Source organism: Chiloscyllium plagiosum, unplaced genomic scaffold (assembly GCF_037043375.1).
Source record: "Chiloscyllium plagiosum isolate Xiang-an unplaced genomic scaffold, Cpla_swu_hap1 HiC_scaffold_28, whole genome shotgun sequence".
NCBI lineage: Eukaryota > Metazoa > Chordata > Chondrichthyes > Orectolobiformes > Hemiscylliidae > Chiloscyllium > Chiloscyllium plagiosum.
This window is the reverse complement of record NW_028270166.1, coordinates 26,747,812-26,760,226: the sequence shown is the minus strand read 5'-3', so window position 1 is coordinate 26,760,226 and position 12,415 is coordinate 26,747,812. Positions and strand designations below refer to the sequence as shown.

General features: G+C 37.7%; 1 protein-coding gene across 2 annotated transcripts in view; it reads left to right on the top strand.

Moving 5' to 3' along the window:
• The first annotated feature begins 5,506 nt into the window (after positions 1–5,506).
• nfic (nuclear factor I/C) overlaps positions 5,507–12,415 on the top strand; it is an 813,295-nt gene continuing 806,386 nt past the window's right edge. For both annotated transcript variants that reach the window (XM_087976064.1, XM_087976061.1), the window contains exon 1: positions 5,507–5,732. In XM_087976064.1, coding sequence (XP_087832190.1) covers positions 5,637–5,732 — 96 coding nt within the window. In that variant the 5' untranslated portion in view covers positions 5,507–5,636. The remainder of the gene's footprint in view (positions 5,733–12,415) is intronic.

The window sequence follows — 12,415 nt, the reverse complement described above, 5'->3', positions numbered from 1 at the left end:
ATGGGCACAGCAGGTAATCAGGAAGGCTAATGGAATGCTGGCCCTTATTTCAAGGAGTTAGAATAGGGAGTCTTACTGCAACTGTACAAGGTGCTGGTAAGACCACATCTTGAGTGCTGTAAGCAGTTTTGGTCCCCTTGTTTAAGGAAAGATTATTTCATTGGAGGCAGTTCAGAGAACGTTCACAAGGATGATTCCCAGTTTGGAGGGATTGACTTTTAAGATCAAAGATCAAACAGGATGGGACTCTATTCACTGGAGTTTAGAAGAATGAGAGGCGATCTTATTGAAACATATTGGATTTTTTTTAGGGACTTGACAAGGTAAATGTTGAGAGAATGTTTCTCCTCATGTGGGAGCCTTGGACCAATGGGCATATTCTCAGAATTAAGGGGCATCAATTTATGACAGAGATTAGGAGGAATTTCACCTCTCAAAGGTTTAGGAGACTTCGGAACTCCTTGCCACAGGGCGCAGTAGGGGCAGCATCTTTTTGTATATTTTAGACTAAGATAAAATCTTGATGGGTGGAGGATTTAAGGGTTGTGGGGAAAGGGCAGGAAAGTGGATGTGAGAAGTGTCAGATCTTGTGGGCGGCATGATGGCACAGTGGTTAGCACTGCTGCCTCACAGCGCCAGAGACCCGGGTTCAATTCCCAACTCAGGCGACTGACTGTGTGGAGTTTGCACGTTCTCCCTGTGTCTGCGTGGGTTTCCTCCGGGTGCTCCAGTTTCCTCCCACAATCCAAAGATGTGCAGGTCAGGTGAATTGGCCAGGCTAAATTGCCCGCAGTGTTAGGTAAAAGGGATAAATGTAGGGGAATGGGTGGGTTGCGCTTCGGCGGGTCGGTGTGGACTTGTTGGGCCGAAGGACCTGTTTCCGTACTGTAAGTAATCTAATCTAATCTAACATAATCATATTGAATAGCCAAACACCCTGCTCCTATTCCTATTTCTTATATTACAGTCTTATATCTATTTGCCTTTTGTTGATGGTATAAAAGTCCTTAGGGTTCCTTCCAGAATAGATATCAAAATATTGTCTTGTTTTGTGGTAGAATCTAAATCTCGTCACTGTATAAAAATAAAGAGCTTTAAAAGCAGAGAGAAGGAGATGTTTTTCTCTCACAGAGTGCTATGAGTTAATGTACCATGTTAAGCTACAGGTGGAACACATGGTTGACTGGTTTAAATATGCTAAATTGTGTGAGACAGCCCTTGATATGTTTGCTCATTACAGTGTCGGACAGTGTTTAAAACAGCTTTTAAACAGGCAGTGACCAGTGGGGTACCGCAGGGATCAGTACTAGGACCGCAGCTTTTTACAATATATGTTAATGATATAGAAGATGGTATCAGCAATAACATTAGCAAATTTGCTGATGATACTAAGCTGGGTGGCAGGGTGAAATGTGATGAGGATGTTAGGAGATTACAGGGTGATCTGGACAAGTTAGGTAAGTTGTCAGATGCATGGCAGATGCAGTTTAATGTGGATAAATGTATGGTTATTCACTTTGGTGGCAAGAACAGGAAGGCAGATTACTACCTAAATGGAATCAATTTAGGTAAAGGAGCAGTAGAGAGAGATCTGGGTGTTCTTGTACACCAGTCAATGAAGGTAAGCATGCAGGTACAGCAGGTAGTGAAGAAGGCTAATAGCATGCTGGCCTTCATAACAAGAGGGATTGAGTATAGAAGCAAAGAGATTCTTTTGCAGCTGTACAGGGCCCTGGTGAGACCACACCTGGAGTACTGTGTGCAGTTCTGGTCTCCAAATTTGAAGAAAGACATTCTGGCTATTGAGGGAGTGCAGCGTAGGTTCACGAAGTCAATTCCTGGAATGGTGGGATTACCTTACACTGAAAGACTGGAGCGACTGGGCTTGTATACACTTGAGTTTAGAAGACTGAGAGGGGATCTGATTGAGACATATAAGATTATGAAAGGATTGGACACTCTGGCGGCAGGAAACATGTTTCCGCTGATGGGTGAGTGCCGAACCAGAGGACACAGCTTAAAAATACGGGGTAGACCATTTAGGACAGAGATGAGGAGAAACGTCTTCACCCAGAGAGTGGTGGCTGTGTGGAATGCTCTGCCCCAGAGTGCAGTGGAGGCCCAGTCTCTGGATTCATTTAAGAAAGAGTTGGATAGAGCTCTCAAGGATAGTGGAATCAAGGGTTATGGAGATAAGGCAGGAACAGGATACTGATTAAGGGTGATCAGCCATGGTCATATTGAATGGTGGTACAGGCTCGAAGGGCAGAATGGCCTACCCCTGCACCTATTGTCTATTGTCTATTGATAAGCAGACAAATCCCTGCTGAGAGGCAGTTTAACTCACTTAAGAAAGGCAAGTGATCTGGCTGCTGTTTGGTTGTTTATGATGCAGTAAAACAAACCATTAAGATTTGCTTAATATTGGGAACCAAGGCCTACACAGATTTAACACATCAGGATTAATGACTAAAAATCTGTTAAAAATCCCTAGAAGATATGATGTGGTCCCGTCTTCATCAGTGAGAGGGGCGCCAAACTCGCGGAATATTTCAGTGAACATCTCTGGGACACACGCACCAAACAACCCCACTGCCATCTGACCGACCACTTCAACTCCCCCTCCTACTCCACCAAGGACATGCAAGTCCTGGGCCTCCTCCATCGTCAAATTCTAGCCACCCGATACCTCATCTTCCACCTTGGGACCCTCCAACCACATGGCATCAATGCCAATTTCACCAGTTCCCTCATCTCCCCTCCCCACACCTCATCCAAGATCCAACCCTCCAACTCAGCACCACCCTCTTGAACTGTCCTACCTGTCCATCTTCCTTCCCACCTATCCGCTCCACCCTCCTCTCTGACCTATCACCCTCACCCCCCCCCCCCCACTTTCCCAGCTACTTCACCCCCACCTTCCTATTTATCTGTCAGTTCCTTTCTCCCCCTCCCCCCCCCCACCACCATTCCTGATGAAGGGCCTATGCCTGAAACTTCAGTTCTTCTGCTCCTCAGATGCTGCCTGACCTGCTGTGCTATTCCAGCGCCACACTTTTCAACTCTGATCTCCAGCACCTGCAGTCCTCTCTTTCTCCCAAGAAGTATGAACCACATGAGAAGAACAAATCAACGTTAGATTATACCTCAGTGCTCGTTACCTCAAATTCATGCCACTTAGACAGAGATCTACCATTCTTTCTGATTTAGTGAGCTAAAATTTCAGTTCTCTTCTGTAAAGAGAAAAAAATATAAGTTGAAGAGAAAAAGGCTAAACAACTAATTCAGGACAAATCTATACTTGACAATGCCATCTCTGAGATGATACAGTCTTAGCAATGCCCATATCCCATGAATGAAAGACAGATAAAACAAGAGATGGAGAAACATATTTGTTCTTGCTATTAATTAAACTTCCTTTTGGAAAGGTGGGGAATGTTGTCACTGTACCTTAGCTTTATGGCTCTGTCACACACCACGTGTGCTGTGAGTGTACAACATTGCAAGTCTTCTTGTTTTATGTCTATAAGTTGTACACTCAGAAATCAGTTGGGTTGCTCTAATGTCTGCTTCATAGCTTAAAATATGTTTTACTGTTTCAAATAAGCTAGTCCAGACTTAATCAATCCCTGATGCACACTTGTTTACCAAACCATTATCATTAACATGGCAATAACTGAATTATTTAATAAAATGTTTAATCAGGCAAATATATCAGAAAGTTATATTTCCAGCTTTCAATTTCTCTTTTCCTTTCTGGAAATGCGCTGTGCTATTGAGATAAATGTCAAGTGCATTATCTAAGTAGCCTGTTTAACGAAAGGAAGAGTTTACATTGAATAATGGAGACTACAGAACTGAGCCTGATACCTGCAACATCATACATCTTCACCGAGAATCCCACTATTCAAAACCATCAAACCACAAGTGCAGATACAATCTGTTTCTTTCTCTTGAGTTTTCTGCTTGAAGGCTAGCAATTGGTAATTACTTGCCACAACAAAATGCCAAGGTTTCACCATGACAGCACATAGAGGGATACCCCTATTCATCCTCAGTAGGGGCATGAGCCCTGTTCTGTTTATGTTGTTGGTTTGATTTACATACTAGCTGCTAGTCAAACAGGCTAACTATTAACTCCACCAACAAACTTCCCTCAGAGGCATAATATCACAAGAAGATAATCAAAACATAAAAATAACTGAGTATTTTAAGTGTAATGCCTACTTCTGGAGAGAGGCCCTCATTATAGTAGGCATCACTGTCAGTATACAAATGAAGTATATATTTAAAAAAAAAACACCTGTACAAACAGGCATTCAGTGGGGATTGGAACTGATTCCATTCATTATAAAAGCTCAATACCCACTCATGAATACCTACTCAGGTCCTGTTTATGAAATGATGCTCCACATTGCTATAACAGGATTGAATGTTTTTTTAAAATATTATTTCAAGAAAGTGAGCTAAAAGACTGCATTCCTGATGAGTGAACAATATCTGGGAAGGACTGTATTTGAATCGTCCTGGGATTTAAAGGAACTGTTAAGATCGCTAACAGATTTCATTGAAGACAAATGGTTTACCACTAATTTTATTGTTAGCTTTTTTTAAAAAGATAGTAATTTCATTATAACATAAATCACTGCAGATTGTGTTGTATCCTGGAAGACAAAGACCTCTAATTAATAAATCATGAAACTCAACCCCAGTTCCAAATATATGAGGGATCTTCTCATAAAAACAAAACAAACATTCCATCAGACAAGGGGGAATAAGTGGCTTCAGTGTTAATATCCATGCCAACTTTTATATTTGCACAGATTAACAGATATAAAATGTGGAAATTTGGCAGCCTCACACATTTTTTAACAGTTTATATCACTGTTGGCATAGACAAGTCTCACTATAGATAACTGTCCCGTCAGAGGCAATAAAGAAAACCCAAAACATATGATAGTTTGAAAGCAAGCCTTAAGGTTCAGTTGCACTTGTAATGTAGGCTGCTGCCGGATGTGAAAGGGTCTGTTCAATTTCTGCATAGTAAAACACGTGCAGAATAAATTCACTACAGGGATAATGAGTTCCTTTTTCTCTTTTTTTCCAGCAAGATAGTGAAAACAAAATGTGGAATGAAGCCTTAACCAGTTCCATCTGGTGTTATGGGGTGAGAAGTCATAGCCTGTGGCAAGTTCGGCTCCCTCCCAGCAGTCTGCACAACCTGTGTGTTCTGGCCCATGTGCAGAGCACAGAAACAGGGCTGTCCCAGTCACAAGTTGAGCAAACCACTGAAATCTAGATCAGTCATAAAATATCTTTTGATGATAAACGCTAAGTGCAATTGGGGTAACCATTCTCGAGTGGAATGCGTGGAACCGAGAATATGCAAATAAAACTGGACTGCCTCTTAGCCCATGTAACCACCCACTAGATCATAGTGGGAGCTCCCACTTTCTAGAAATTGCAGCCTAAGAAAACCTAATATGCTTGTTAATACAGCTGCAAGATTGGGTTATTAGGGGGCAAAGCGTCTCTACCCATGATGCAGCATAATAAGGATTGTCTTACATTGGCCTTAACATGCCGCTGCATATGTTTTCTCGATTAGGTTTCTTATCTTTTGCAAGCTGCATCACATGAAGGTTGCTGGCAACATAATGGCTGGGAAGGCATCTGACAGCTCCATCAAATGGCAGCTGTGCTATGACATGTCAGCCAAGACGTGGTGGATGGTGAGTTGGCAACAAGTGTCTTTTTCTTCACTGTCCCCTGTTTCATGGCTGGTGTACAAAGTTGATTGTTAGATAACAAGAAGTGTGTTCAGAATTTAGCGCATGCATCCCTTGGCTCTGTTCTTTCTTTTAACTGAGAAGTGGATATTGCAGGGATACGTTTCTTCCGTTTTGGGAATCTCTGAAATGCTGCTTGGCAAACAATATCAATATAGGCATGACTTTTGGTTCAAGAGGACTCTGAAGTGTAATGTCATTTCTGTTAATAGGAAGGCAACATTTCAAATGAACCCATGTGTTTTATTCCACTGGATTGTCTGTGTAGATGAAAACAAGATGAAAATATTTTATTGCTTTCTGTGCAGTGCAGCTGTGGATGAGAAAGTGTTAGTATTGTATTGAAGGAGAAGATGCATGGCTTTAAGTCAGTTGAAGAATTTGATATGAAAACATAACTTCTAAAATTTCCTCCATTTATTGAATGCTTATTAAAGATACATATTGCTTAGCATTAATTAAATCGTATAATGAACTTGTATACTTATTCCCGTCTTCCATTATTGTTGTAGTGATTGTGATTGATGAGGAAAAATCTCTTTTGTATAAAATAATTCATTAGGTTGCCCATTAAAGTGCTTCAAAAGTACTCCCTATGCAGTAAACTGTAGTCTGTATCCACTGGCTCGTATAAAGATCTGATGTACAATTAGTTTTAGCTATTGATATTTGAGATATTTCATCATTCTTCAGACTGTCTCAAAATATTTTTGTGTAGTCCCCATTCAATTTAGCTGTAAGCTGTGATTCTTACAGAGAGTAGTGCTATAGCAATCAGTAACACGGGTGGCTTTATTGGTGATGTCTGTTCAGCATTTGATGTTTTACAGTTATTCAGTTATTTGTCTTTATCATGTTCAGATCTTCCAGTGATTAGCAGTTGTGTGATTGTCTACTATGTGTGATTGTCTCTGCAATGCTTTTTGTCGGGTTATGAAAACTGTTTTAAGCCTCTTAAGACAAGGGTATATCTTGAGCATTCTTTCGATATCATATATGAATTGTGAACGCGTACAAACTAAAGTTATTATGTAAACATTTTGAAAATTGCACTTTTTAGAAAAACTTTTTCACTATTCATCCTGTTTAAAGTGGAGTATAATCAAGAGCCATTTTAGTAAATTTATATTAAGCTATTTATTAAGTGTTGAGAATTCAGATTGTGCATATCAGGCTCATTTGGGCTGGTAGAATTGCTTAATTTCTCTGAGAATACCAGCAGTTATTTATCTTATACAATCACTGAATGGCACAGAATACTATTCCCACATTCACTGGTTCTTATTACTGCCTCATTGTTGGAAAGATATTTCATTATTTAATTTATTTTATTTTTAGTCTGAGATCATTTTAATCTAACAATTGTGTTCTGTTAATATCATGAATGAATAGTCTAAATTGCATTTAATTTTGCCAAGTTGTTTCAAGGAAATTGCTATCATTTTAGAGTAAATTGCAATGTTCTGTTTCTACTGATTAATTGAAATAGAAAAGGATTCATGTTGAATCAAAATGATTTATCTGAAAAGGGATTTATCTAAATGACTATAAACTGTTAAATAAGAATGGAAGATTCGATGAATTTTGAAGCAGGCCCTGTTACTGATGATGCCCTGATGTATTTGTATATTTTAATAGATTAAAATGTTGTTTATACAGTTGTTAGTTTCCAGTAATTTCTCATTGCTGTTTGGCAATCAGTTATGTGTGTAGTTAAGATGCAAAAATAAACAACTTCTAGAAACGGAGTCAGTGATTCCTACTCTATGCAGTGCATCATCTGAAAGATTGGCTTGTTTGGCCTTCCAGTTAATTATCGTTTGAATAGTACTGCAAGAAATTGTTTTCAGATTTGAAAATAAGGCAAATTCTGTATGATTGCTCCATGTTTCATGTCAAAAATGTTTGTAAAGTTGAGAAGTATTTTCATCAGTAATTATATCAGAAAACACAACGCAATCAATTTTGATTTTAATCAGCTCAATTTTGAATGAAAAATATAGAGTGTAGCAGAGAATTAATGTTAATGTTGTGGTCATGGGGTGTCGTCTGTAGCTTTTAGTGATGTTTGATTTATATCGTGATGATCTGTGAAAATAATATTAATGTTGTTTAGCATTTCAAAATATAGCCAATATAATGTAGAAAATGATAAACTTGTTAGTGATATCTTGAAGAAATTTACTAAAGTCAATGCAACTTTGTGCATGATTAGATGGACAGAGTCCCCATACTGCATGGGAAAGAAATTCTGCAAAGGAAATTACCTGAAACCAATGCACAGATCAAGAAATTTCAAGCACAAATTACGTCCAGCACAAATTGAGTTTCCACAATCTTTTACACCAGTTTTATAAACTACTTATGAAAGACAGCTCCGCCCACAAAACAGTTCATTTTCCCAGATCAATTTAATCACCATAACAAATGTTCTCTAATTGTGCACATTTGCAGGTCTTTAAAAAGGGTCTTAAAATTAAGCTTTCTGAAAGTATAACAGCATTAATGGGAACAGATTTGTAATTTTTAAAAAAATTCACTTTATTAAGGAGCAGATTAGTGACACCATAAAATAGTAAATGGTTCAGCATATCTTTTCTAAAATTGCATTGAAAATTCCATTACTCACTGGTATCGGATTAGATGCTGTTCTTAAAAATGCTACATTTTAACTATTTTCAACTGTATTCATGTATTGTATTCTAGTCCTAATCACAAATAGATTGGGAATTTACTTTAATGTGAAGGGAAGAGATAAGTAACTATGTTCTAAACTCCTACAAAATTAATGGAAGCTTTTACTTTGTGATGTTGTGTACCTGGATAGAAATTTGCATCATTATTGCACTTTGAAAAGCAAATGCAATTTCCACCTGGATTGACAATTGCACCCAAAGTGAAAACTCTGTCTAATTTTCTGGACATATCATCAAATCTATTCAAGATTGATAGAAATAAACACAGCCAAGTTAAGATTTTGCAGTTTTCAGAACTACCCGTCAGACTTCTGAAATAAGTGACAATTAATTCAAGAAATACTTTTTGATAAAAGGAAAAGAGCAGAGTCTTGACAACATGTAGGTTTCAGTTGGTAACTTCAATAAAGCTTTTCATTTAAAATGTTCTTTTTTTGGAACTTATTTTCATAGAAAGATGTAGCTTTCTAAACACAGTGCTGTGTTTGTAAAAAGTCTAAGTAGCTAAATATTGTTTTGTCCAATACTAATACCTGCAGTCTAAATTGAATATAATAATTCCTTTGGCTCTTGATCTACATGATTGACCTAGCTTAAACATTTTAGTTGTTACAGTCAAAAACAATATTTGAAACATCTAATATATGTGAACACCCACACTATTGGCTACTGCCAGACTAAAATCTGCTGAAATATAATGAGAATAAAATACCACATAAAATTTAAAAGTTATATATATATTCTCAATAATAACAGATACTAAAGAGCAATTTCAAGGGTATAATCTAATCTGAGGGTTTAGATGCTGGCTATAAATGGTTTGTACTTTGTTCTCACAGTTTATGATGTCATGAGAACTTTCAATTTAGTGTCCTTTGTTGTGATCCAGCCAAGGTAGCCGTCATGCTCCATATAATATTATGAAAGTATGTCAACATATTTTTCACTTCAATAATTCCTTGATTTCCAATGTGCGCAGAAAATATCTTGAAATTCTGATATTGATTTCTGCTAAACTGTGAATGGAATTGATGAGTAGTCGACTAAAAATTGAGAAAGACTACAAAACAACAGGGACGTATATAGATATTGATATAAGCTGAAACTCTTACAAATCTAAACTGATTATGAACTTTCAATACAAGTGTATCATTTATTTAAAATAATGATCAATTTTCAATTCAAAGTGTAGATTTGATAATTAACTTGTGTTGCATTGTGAGTTGTGAATAATCTGAGTACTCAATAAGTTTTCTTCAAAGAAAATGAATTACTTTTGAAGCCAATGTTAACTTTTTTCATTTACTCCTGGAACAACTGAGCAAGCATTTCGATTAACGTGAAATAGTTAAATGCTATGTTGGTAAAACAATGTTGTAGCTAGTAGTGAGGTGCTTGGTACTCAGACAATTACTGTTTCCCAAATCTAAAGAATCTATGATAACAATTCATTAAAGGGACAGAAGTGTAAAAGTCAGTTCCCGTTAGGTGAATACAAATCAGTTTTGTGCACATGATTTTGATGGACTGTTTACCTCATAAATATTTTGACTGTGGTACCAAAATATCTTTTGAAAAATGCAAATACGTTTGAATTATTTTATAGAGTTCTCCATAGACTAGTTTGTGGCTGCTGAAGTTTAAAACTAGATGTGTTAAATGATGTGGAATCTAATTCAGGATACCTTTGCTGCATTTTATTTGTATTTGTGGTAAAATGTGCAGTCTGGGATAAACCATACATTAAAGTAAAAGAAAGGAATAAAATTATAAAATAGAACTTTGGTCACTCATTAGAAGTACAGAATTTCATAAACAGAGATTCTTATTTTGAAAATATTTAGCGTGCACATTACCCCACTGTATCTGATAGACATTTTAGAAATAAATTATATTCCTGTCACATTCACTCACAATCACAGTTTGTACTTGGCATTGACTTAAAGTAATTTTGTTTAATGAGATTGTAGCACTGCTGGAATGTAAGCACTTTTAAATAAGGCTGAGATTATTCATATGGAAATGACACAAGATATCAGAGAAATATATTCTTTTAAGTTAGCAATAGTTGAAATAAGTATTTTTTCACTTAATCAAGATCACATAGAACAAGTTTATACTTTATTTGCAATGTTCAGCAGCGCTTTCAGTGGTGAGTTGGAAAAATTATACGAAGTGATGCAAGGGTCTAATATATATGAGATGGAAAACTGTTATGTCTGACCAGGAGGAAAGTATTTTGTTCCTCCAGTAGTTACCTGACAGATGAAATAATAAGATGGCCTCAAAGAACTCATTGAAATCAGTCCAAGTGAGTCCGATAAGAAAGATTAACGTTTGTGCTTAATCATTCTGCTTTTATTCAAATGATTTAAATTGTAGTCTGAGAAATTCAAAAAGCTTCTGTTAATCAACCAGATCAGAGCTAATAACCATTTCATCACCCCTTTCAAATTCCTATGACAACAGAGTTCATTCTTTTTATACAACAGAAATATAGTGCATTGGGTAACCTAACACCAGGTTTTCTATCCTCACTAATCCTGCCAAAAACAAACCACTGATAGTTAAGAGCTGAAAATGTGTTGCTGGAAAAGCGCAGCAGGTCAGGCAGCATCCAAGGAACAGGAGAATCGACGTTTCGGGCATAAGCCCTTCTTCAGGCTTATGCCCGAAAGGTCGATTCTCCTGTTCCTTGGATGCTGCCTGACCTGCTGCGCTTTTCCAGCAACACATTTTCAGCTCTGATCTCCAGCATCTGCAGTCCTCACTTTCTCCACGGATAGTTAAGAGCAATGGAATATTAATGAAACTACCGACAATGTATCCGGGTTTCCACAGAGATTTGGAATTATTGCCACAGTAGTGAGAGATATGAACCTTCCAGAAGTTTCTGTCCATACGTATGGATCAAACTGTGATTGACAAATATACAGTCTTGCTTTGCACTAGCAAGAGAAGATAAACCATCAGTGTAGACAGACTGTGAAAAGCTTAATTCACAGCAGAAACATTTGCAGGCATTTGGGATTGCACAACAAAGTCAGGTAGCCCGGGCATAACGGAGGAGCAGCTCAAGTAAACACTGACTGTGAACTGGCCAAGACCTTGTTGAATGACGTTGCAGACTTGAAGGACCAAATGACCTACTCAAGCTGATACTTTGTATCTTCTTATGATTGTGATATCTTTTTTGATCCACACAATCACACAAGAATAGTCAATCATCTGCAATACATTACAAGTAGCAGTGACAGTAGCCACTCTCTCGGGTTTATGACATTAACCCATCAGAGTCTCATAGGGACCATCTCAGGAGATAACTGCATTAAGTTTTAGACAATGGCTGCATAATGTTATGTGTAACTTATCTGATTCAATGTTTTCATCAATAATAATACTGTGCATGGGCAAACTCACTGAGGAAACAAGCATAAGCATGAAAGGGTTTCCTTCAGCTAAACGGTGGACTGGTATCGAGACGAGGGACTGATTGCAGAAGGGTTGCTTTGAGTCCATATGGCCTAACACTTAGCAACTTGGAGGATAGTCAACCTTATGACAACTGCATAACTTTGAATCAATGCGAATCAAATGTGTGGTAAGAAGGCCTATGAGGGCTGTGTTTGTATTTGTAGCATACGGAAGTGAATGCTACATTGCAAGATGTCCTACATAGCTTCTTGAATCAAACTGAATGTTAATTGTCTGGAGCTAATGAGAAAACTCCAGAATTTATGAAGTCATTGAGGTCTCCAACACAGTAAAAGGCATTGGGTCTGCACCAGTCAAAATCAACCATCTAATCATTTTCCAGCACTTGGCCCATAGCCTTGTGTGCCTTGACATTGCAAATGTATATCAAAATACTTCCTAAATGTTGTGAGGGGTTCTACCTCTACTACACATAAAGACGGTGAGTTCCAGATC